Below are 9,466 nucleotides of genomic sequence, written 5' to 3' on the forward strand. Positions count from 1 at the left end.
GGCGGGGGGCGGCCGCTGGGAGGGGGCCGGGGCCGGGAAAGTTTCGCGGAGCGTCGGGCCCGCTCCCCCCTCGCCTCGTCCCCAGAGCCCGGGACGGCCGGGCCACTTCCAGGTCCCGGGGAGCTCGGGGCAGCGCGTCCCAGCCCTGCCGGGGTGCACCGATCGTGTCGGGAGTGCGGACAAGTCTCGTGGGCTGAAAAGAGAGTCTGCAAACCAGTCAGTCTGCAAACCAGTCTTCTTCTCGTGTCCTCCCCGTGCTGGCCGTGCCCTCCAGTGAGCACGAGAGCCCCAGGTCCTCCAAGTCAAAGCACTTCATTATTTCGAGGCAGGCCTCTGTGAAGTGCTGGCAGCGAACCCCCGCGTCGGCAAGAGCGACCTGGTTTTTGCATCGATGTGTGGCCTCCAAAACGATCGTGCGTGTTTTTTGAACACTTTTGCTGCGGCGGATCATACGAATCCGTGGATTCGTGCGTGCAAATTCACATGCGAATGCCTGCGGTGGATATGTATGTGTGTGCAAAGGGCTGAAGCGATTGTACAGATGGGATAATTGTTGGGTGCCTGGCAGCCCCCGTCTGTAGGGAGGGGATGTCCTGTGGGAAGGTTGGTTTGTCATGGCGGGGGCAGGGAAGGCCTGGAGCTGACGGGATGTCAGAGTTGAGAGAGCATGCAAATCCACGGGTGTTTGTACAAATGCATGCAATGGATACGTATGTACAAATACATGTGAGGGTTGAAATTGTACAAATAAGATAACTGTCAGACACCTGGCGCCCCCGCTTGGGCCTGAGATGTGACCCCGCAGCCCTGGTCTGTAGGGAGGGGACGTCCCGTAGGAAGGTTGGTTTGTCGTGTCAGGAGCATGACAGCGGCTGGGGGAGGCTTGGGGCTGGGGCTGACGGGATGTCGGAGTTAGGAGAAGCTGCTCGGGAAGGAGCCAGAGAGACTGGAAGTCGTGAGGGGGAGTAAAGCTGTTACTGTGCAATACCAGCCCAGGAGCTTCGTGCTCTGTTGTCATTTTTGTCTCTGGTTTTCACACTGTCGCTACATGGGAGCAAACCCAACATCGTCTAGGTCCTGGTACTGAAACGCTTCAGCCTTATGCAGTGGGACACGACTAGGACCTTGAAAACAGGATTTTTACTTCTTCAAACTTAACTGCTGGGGAGGCGGAGAAGTTGGAGGTGTCCCTGTCCTTGCCTTTCCTGGTTTCTGACTCCCTGAAATTGAGTCAAGTCCTGCAAGGTGCCCACCAAGTGCCCAGAACATCTTACAGTGGTGCTGCTGGAGTGCTGTTGTAGCAGTGATGGTCACCGCATTATGTTGGAGATGCGGGTCTAGTGCAGAAGTTCTGAACCGGGGATACATGTACCCCCTGGGGGTACATGAAGCCTCATCGGGGGGTACATGAGATATATTTCATACATTGTCTAACACAGGTCGACGGGCCTAAAAAAATTAATTTCCCATTGAAAGGGGGTACATGAAGTCTCACTCTGAGACCAAGGGTTATGTCAACTGAAAAAGGTTCAGAACCGCTGATCTAGTGGGTGATACCTTTTATTGCAATGTGCAGCTGATTCAATAAAAGACATCGCCCCCAAGAATCCTTGCCTTTGAACTTCATGCTGGCTTTCTGCTTTTAAGCTGGTTATTTTTTTGCCTGCTGATACTGAACTGTATTTTGAAATGGAGTGGTTGCTTTCTCCTACGTTATGTTTATGGCATCAATTTGAAATCTAATGAGTTTTTAAAAAGCAGTTGTAACTTTCTAGTGGTACTCCAGTCTTAACTTTTTTAAAGAAACACCTCTAATATGTGAGGATTGCTTCCACCCTCAGAAGGCCCCTGTCAAATAGGTGAGACCGACAATAGACAAAGCGCTGTTAAATGCACAAACTGAAGAGCAAAACTGTGTGTAATGATTTTTTTCAGATGAAACTTAATTGTTGCAATAATTGGCAACACACTCTTGGTTAGAAATGAGTCCTCCCAAGAGGAGAAGTAAAAACTGGGAATCGGAAGAGATGTTATTTATAAATCTCCTCATATGTTGCCTTTAAGTTGCTGCTGAGTTGTTTGCATTTCTTATAGTTGTAATGTTATGGCAAGGTTTTAGCTACACTGAATCAGAGAGGACAGACATACAATAAATCTGCACATTTTCAATTGTTCTAGTTGGTTAGCTTTTATATGAAAGAGATGTAATAATAAAAAAGTCACTTCAGTTGGTGGTGCTTACAGTTTACTCCCATCTAGAGTTAGGACTGAGGTTGCCATGTATATTTATACGTCTTTTCTTATGTATGGATGTCAAATTTCTTATAAAACTTGAAGAAAAATATTGCACAGTGATAAAATGTCTGAATTGAGTCTGTTTGTGGTTAATAGCTTGTGGGTCCTGTGGAGGTACATTACCTCCTGTATTCATGCAGGTGGTACTAGGTGCTAGTAGTAGCCTCTGATGTGATGCAACTGTCCTAGAGGTTACACCTCTCCCCTGTAATGCAGACCTCAGTGTATTGATCTGTGCCTCAGCTACCTATAATATAGTTACGTATTTTGGGGTTAAGTTTCAGTATAAGCTGAGGTCTGTGTGGTGCAGCTGCAAATCTTTGTGAGATGGGCCTTTAGTAATCTTTATGAAAGCTCTGTAGTGGTTCCTTTCTCATATCTGGAAGCTGTTCAAGATTTGGTGAGTGTAGTTAATATTTTGAATAGACTTGGATCTGGATATTTGAAACCTTCCTCTATGCCTCCAAATCCATGTTGTGACAGCAGTTAGCAGCTGCCAGAGTGCTCCTCCTAGAAGGCACAGAGAAGAGCTATCTAGGTTGAAGGGTAGGATGTTTTCTGTTGCAGGTTCTTGCCTTCTACTCATGGTGGTCTGCCAACCCTTGAGTTTGGTTTCCATCGGGACATAATTAAGGAAATGTTTTGATTAAATACTTATTTTCCTTTTTGTGTTGTGTTTTGGCTTGTGTAACTCACCTTTTCTGGCTAGCCTTCTAGTTGGTCATGATTTCAAAAGAGCATGTGCATTGTATGGACCAGGCACATAGTCACCTGCATGGACATGCATTAAACACATTGTTACCTCAGCTGCCATACAGGTTAGATAGTTGTGTGCAGTAGGGAGTAGCTGCCAGTTATCTGTCCCAAGCCAGTTTAGCAACACAGTTTCTTGCCCAAGGTTAGGGGAGGAGGATCATCTGTTAAGATGCTGGGGACGGGGGTGTTCTGCCATAGCACTTAGATATTGGTATGCCTAATTAAGCTCCATCATGTTTTTTTGATGCGTATGCTGTCATCTGGCTCCCTGATGGGCCAGAATGGTGTAGTACCTCTTCAAGAAAGAGAAGTAAGCGTCTGTCTGTCTGTCTGTCTGTCTGTCTGTCTGTCTGTCTGTCTGTCTGTCTGTCTGTCTGTCTGTCTGTCTTGGGGGTGGAGGGATGTTATTTCCCCAGTGGTTGTATTCTGTCGTATTTCCCCAATGAGTTTGCAGTGTTTGTGCATATGCAAAGTGTGCAATTTCTTTAAGATGGTACGACCCAGCTGACATACCTGCCATCCTGACTCTAGTACCTTTTTTTTAGGAACTGCTTCACTTTACTTTTCCAGTACTTTTTTTTTGCTACAGACATTTCCCATAACACCTTTTTTCTCCTGCTAACTGAAGCTAGACAAGTCCGTGTTTTATGGGGCCTCAGACTTCCCCCACTCAAGACATTTTTGGCATGGGGGGAAGAAGACCCTTGGCTATCAGAGGTGAAACTAGTGCCCTTTATCCTAGTAATAATTCTGAGGTAGAGACAAACTTTCTCCATCCTTCTTCCTGTTAATTCCAGCTTCTAAAGGGTATGGGGAAGCTTTTTCTTTTTTCCTTTTTTTTCCCCTCTTGACAGTCCTCACTAAGCATACCCATGTTAATAGACAACTTAATATGATGCAGTTCTGTTGGAATTAGTTCAAGCTGTTTGTGGTTTTAGGTGGACTTTTAGAGAGAGAATAAGTTACTAAAATCTCAGTGCCGCTGTAGTTTCTGATTACTAAAGCATGCAAATGTAAACATTACATTTGGTCCCTTCTTGCTTCTAGCTGTCCTCCTAGATTTTTGATCAAGCAAAGCAGAGTTCGACCTCCAACCTCTGCAGACAATGGTGTCAGATTCTGACGGGGTGTTCTTTTCACTGATCCTCCAGCTGCTGCAGATGCTGTTTTTCAACACAATTATTTTAAAAAGTCTCTCGTGGCAACTTTTGCAAGAATTGGGATGCTAGACCTGTCCTGGCAAAACTCCAGCTTGGGTAATTGCATTATGCCTCTTTATTGCTCCTTTCTTTCCCTCTGTGTTTATTAGAATGGGATGGCAGAATCTTATCCAATAAGTAAATACAAGTACATTAAATGTGTCTTGTACATGATACTTACAGCCTGCAAACCATGATCGTGAGAACTTTTGAGAATTGCTTGGAATTGGCAGGAAATGTGAATCTGCTTAAAGAAAGAGAAACATTCTTGGATGCTAAGACACCTCAGAGAGTTTGGTTGGGAATTGTCCCAGCTGCAGTCCAGGTTGCTATTATTAGGAATAACTGACTTTGCAGAACCAGCAGAGGGCAGTGTCTGCAGCCAGTATCTGAAGTGGGAGGAATACACGAAATTGGCTAGAATTGCATTCTTGTATTGCAGCAGTTTCCCCCCCAGTCAGTGTGTGTGTGTCCTGTGGGAACTGGAGATGCAGAAGTAGAACCGCTGTGCAGGTGTGTTGGAGCTGTCAAAAGAAAAGAAACTTGAGATGCAACAGAAAAGAAAGACTAGAAGAGAGAGAGTCCTAATGCTGCTGCTTGTATCTAAAAGGTAGAAAAGTTCTTCTCTATTGTCCCTCCTCCAACAGAAAGATGTAGGTTAGGTCACTCTCTAAACGAAAGATATAAGCAAGTGTTTTGTATAAGTAATTTTATTAACTTCCAATTTCATTTGATTTCTCTCATTTGAACCATTGTGATAGGAGTATTGCAATTTATTGTAGCCTGCAGCCTTCGGTATTTAGGATGAGATGTCAGACCACATATTGTACAATAGTGTAGTACCCTTGCTGTAAGCCAAAACTAAAGCACAGATTCCTGGGCATGACTTAACTCTTTCATTGCTGCATCTTTTCATTATTTATAGGCTACATCTGTTATGTAATTCTACTTTCATCAGGTTTTTAAAATGTACTCTCCACAAATCCCTCGGCATACACAAAATTACAGTGCAAGTATTAAATGCAAAGCCACACTGGGTGTCTGAAGCAGATTCTCTCCTGAGCACCGATATCATTTACGGACAAAAGTCTGAATAAACATGTTTTATAAAAGCTACGTATTTTTTTAAGAACTTTTCCATTTGAGTTAGTTAAATGGGACAACTTAATGAAGCACGTGGCTTTATGGAAAAGAGGTTGTGCCTGCTTTGTGAAATTGGTAATGACAATTGCTTGGTACTTGGTACTTCAGGAGCTTGTATATTCAATAGGCCTGAGCTTGCAGAGGATGGCTAAAATCGTAGATTTAAAATCCTGTCTTGAAAAATTTCCCTGAGTGCATTAACTCTCTCTGAAGCCACGTACACACAATCCATTTCTACTGGGAGAATCACAACTCTCCTGATAGAAACCAAAATTGTCCAGACATTCCAGCTCTCTCCCAGAGGAAAAATGGTGGTTCCAGTAGAAGAATAACCCGACCTCCCACCAGTTAGAAGTTGCTCGCAGGAGAGTTTCTCCTAGGAGAATGATCTGCATGATCTGGGGAAGGTGGAAGGAGCAGGGGACGGGGCAGTTGGAGTCTCCTTCTGAAATCATTTCTCCTGATAGAAATTTTCCACCAGGAGAAATGAATGCTTATATGCAGCCTGTGTAATTTGGCAAAAAAAGGCTGGCATAAACTGCATGCTTCAGGAAATAAAATGTAAGCCATTAGCGGTAAGAAGTTAGAAATCTGTTGGAATGTTGAGGAAGAAACCCTGCTTTCCTATTGGTTAGTGTGCTCATCTGTTAACAATCCTGCTAATATGCAGAGCACTGTATCCATGGCAATGTGCTGTTCAACTTCTAACTTAATTTTCATGCAAACACAAGGTAATAACTGATTTTGTATCTCTCTGGCTTATAATAGTAAGAATGGCTATTGTAGATAAGACATTTCCTCTCAGTTGGCCTTGTTTTGGTGTAAAGTTGGGGTCGACGTTAGGCACCCTCAGCTGTCAGGAAGTGCGGTATCCCCGGTTGTCATTGTTTGCAATAAACTGGTGAATTGCTACCTAAGAAACATCTGTGCAGTTTACACTGCATCAGAAGTAGTAGTTTGAAAGCAGTTCTTAGTGGGGCCAATATGTGTGGAGGGGCTGCAGGGACTCAATAGGCATGAAAACCAAATTCGCCTGTAAGAAAAGTTACTACCACATCAGGGTTTAGGCATGTTGCTGGGAAAGAGGAGAGAACCATGAATTGAAAAAGGTCAGCAGAGGGAAACCAAGATTTGGATGAGAATGGGAAGCAAAATCTTTAGGCATGCAGAGTAGGGATGATGCAAGCAAATGAGATGACTGGGCCAGCAGATGGCAAATGCAAAATAAGTACATTTTCAGTGGGGCAATCATCTAGAACGCTGATCAGGAGAAGGATTTGAGGGATTACCATGGAGAAACCTTAAAGCGGTCAGCCAAGAGGCTGGTCTAATATAAGAAAGAAGAGTCAGATATAGTCATTAAATATTGCTCTTGCTCTATTTAGTTAGTGAATACAGTAACTTTGCAATAGATTTAGTTTTTGGAAAATCTCAGAGGCAAAAGTTTGCTTAAAGTTTCTTTCCTTGATCCTGTCCCACTTCATTGTCTGAATCCATACTTAAATGATAAAATCCCTTCCCTTATTCTGTTCTCTTGCTTTGTCTATCAGTGCCTACCTACCAATTTATATTTACTGGGTATTGAGAAATCATGCAAATGGTGAAAAAAAGGTTCCTCAGCTTGGGACTGGATTGTCTTTCTGGCATGGCCACAGCCTTTCTGTCTTAGCTTGAATGGATTGAATACCCTCATGCTTTATTTTCTCCCTCTGTAAAATGGAGATATTACCTGTCTCCCAAGGATGATGTTCAGAATACTTCACATAGGTAAGATGCTTAGAAATCTAGTGAAATCTGTAAGTTCTGAGTATTATTTCTATTGTGTATATATAACATGCTAGTTTTATGATCTTCAAGGAGTGGCCTTTTAATATGGTGCCTTGAGGTTGTTTTGATGTCACAGACTTATTTCTGATTCTTTGTGATGCCAGTGTCCCATCTGCTTATGGCAGCTGCTAAGGAATGACCACTTAGGCAAATGATTGGTCTTTAGGATTTTCCCACTTCAGTAATTGCAGATGTGTGGGAGACAGATGCAGGCAGTGTTGTGGATAATCACAGTATCTGATTGTGTTCAGCAGTTAACTCAAAGAGGGAAAAGTATTGCAGCACAGCACTAGCTAATCAGACACAGAACCTGAAAAGTTTCTTGCCCTGCTATACGTTGGGACTGACTCCACTGAGCTCAGCCAAATCAAAACCAAGATAAAAGAGGCCTGCTGGCTTCTGCTACATGAAATTAAGGAGAATGGATCTGAACGGGACCTTGATGTCTTCTGCCAAAAAATTGCATCATCAGTTCATTGTGCAATACATGCACTGGTACTTTGGCACTCGCCTATTTAGCAGGAGCCTGCTCTGTGACACTTGTGAAATCCTTTCAGCTGAGAGTTGTCTTGTAAAAAAATGCAAGACTTGCAATAAAATAGACATAGGCAGGTCTCCTTTTGTACATTTCTGAATGCCTTCATTGGCATCTTTGAAAACTGCTTCCTTTGCAGCAATGAATTTTAGAGGTATGTACTTCCACTTCACCTCAGGCTAGTGTCAGAAAAACCCCCCTGTACCGAGACAGACTTCTTTCCTTGCATGCAGCACTAACATACTAGTTACCTTTCTATTTTAACAATTTGTATGGCCCCTTTAACATAGTAATGGAGCATCTCAATCCTTAGTGTACTTATTCTTTCCAAGTTTTAGACCAGTAACATTGGGCTCTTCTTTTTCTCTGAATCCAGATTTCTTAGGTGTATGATTTGCTCACTGCAGCTAAATTCAAGTTGTCAGTGAATTGGCTGCAGCCCTTTGGGATGCATTCATTCACATATGTAATCTGGTTGGCTTCCAATACTCTCAGCATCAGACTTAGTGAACTCTGCAAAGATGTCAGCCGAAGGAGACAAGACTGAGTCGTCTCATAACCCTTGAGTGAATTTTGAGAGAGGATTTTCTTTCTGTATGTAATAGTACCAAATAGTGTCTGCTTCTGGGTGAAGAACTTGTCAGTGTTGAGTAATTAATTAGCTATTCTATAGGTGATACGTTGGTGCAAACAGAGGAGGTGGACTTAACTGCAGGCTGAACTGAAGTTCCACAAACACCTTGCAGTCAAAACCTGTGTTTCCAAAAATCGTTATACTCATTCAGTTTTCCTTCCTTTGTTTTTTTTCAATGGTTCTGTTTCAGACTGAGCATTCTTCACGGTCAGAAAGAAAGCGACGTGACTCATTCGGGATGTTTGACGGGTATGATAGTTGCAGTGAGGATACTAGCAGCAGCTCGAGCTCTGATGAGAGTGAAGAGGAAGTTGCTCCATTGCCATCCAGTCTCCCAATTATCAAAAATAATGGACAGGTCTACACTTACCCAGATGGTAAATCTGGCATGGGTGAGTGCAGAGCTTCTCAGGTATTTAGTTCGTGGATTTTCAATCCAGTTGCTCTTAGGTGACCATATCTTGTGCTTTGTTTCTGTCAGTCCAAGTTGGCAGTTGTCTGTGTCCAAGGCTAAATATACAAGGAGAAAACATTTAATGCTCATGTGAAATGTGTCAGTGTGAGAACAAGGCAGAATCAACTGAAAGTTTTTATTGCTGGCAGACTGAAACAAGATATAGCTCCTATTCAGCTCTCAAGAAATGTAAAATTCCTATGCAAATAGATGGGATTTGTGCCTTATTGGTCAGCTTCTATTTCACCTATTAAGCACATAAGTGGACTTATGGTGCTTAAGTGCAGCACTAATTCATCCTGCTTAATTTCCTGAAAATCAGTTAATGCATCCGTCTCCTCCTTTCTGCTTTTTTGGACTCAGTCTTAAGTCTTGACTCAGTCTTGTGTGTTGCGAGAGTATAAATTGATTTTCAGGACTTGAACAGGGTAGAACAGGATCTCACTTAGATGCCTTTAGGAAGTATAGCCAGAGTTCCTTTACATTATATATCAGTTTGCAGTGCATCACAGATTTTTGTTGCTGTTGTTTTTTTTATGGTAGTAAATATTCTTTACCACTGTTAAATAACCTTGCCAGTATGTAACTGTTTACCTTCCCCCCCCCCGCCCCATGCCTCACAG

General features: G+C 43.1%; 1 protein-coding gene across 5 annotated transcripts in view; it reads left to right on the top strand.

The window, feature by feature from the left end:
- The first annotated feature begins 4,137 nt into the window (after positions 1-4,137).
- The window catches only part of MBTD1 (mbt domain containing 1), a 58,862-nt gene continuing 53,533 nt past the window's right edge, over positions 4,138-9,466 (top strand). For 2 of the 5 annotated variants that reach the window (XM_019517314.1, XM_019517327.1), the window contains exons 1-2: positions 4,146-4,307; positions 8,580-8,781. In XM_019517314.1, the coding sequence (XP_019372859.1) occupies positions 8,628-8,781 (154 nt within the window). In that variant the 5' untranslated portion in view covers positions 4,146-4,307; positions 8,580-8,627. Of the gene's footprint in view, positions 4,308-8,579; positions 8,782-9,466 lie in introns of all 5 variants that reach the window. The other 3 variants (XM_019517338.1, XM_019517304.1, XM_019517319.1) reach the window with 3 other exon arrangements.

Source organism: Gavialis gangeticus, unplaced genomic scaffold (genome assembly GCF_001723915.1).
Source record: "Gavialis gangeticus isolate Ggan-Ray unplaced genomic scaffold, GavGan_comp1, whole genome shotgun sequence".
In the NCBI taxonomy this organism is placed as follows: domain Eukaryota; kingdom Metazoa; phylum Chordata; order Crocodylia; family Gavialidae; genus Gavialis; species Gavialis gangeticus.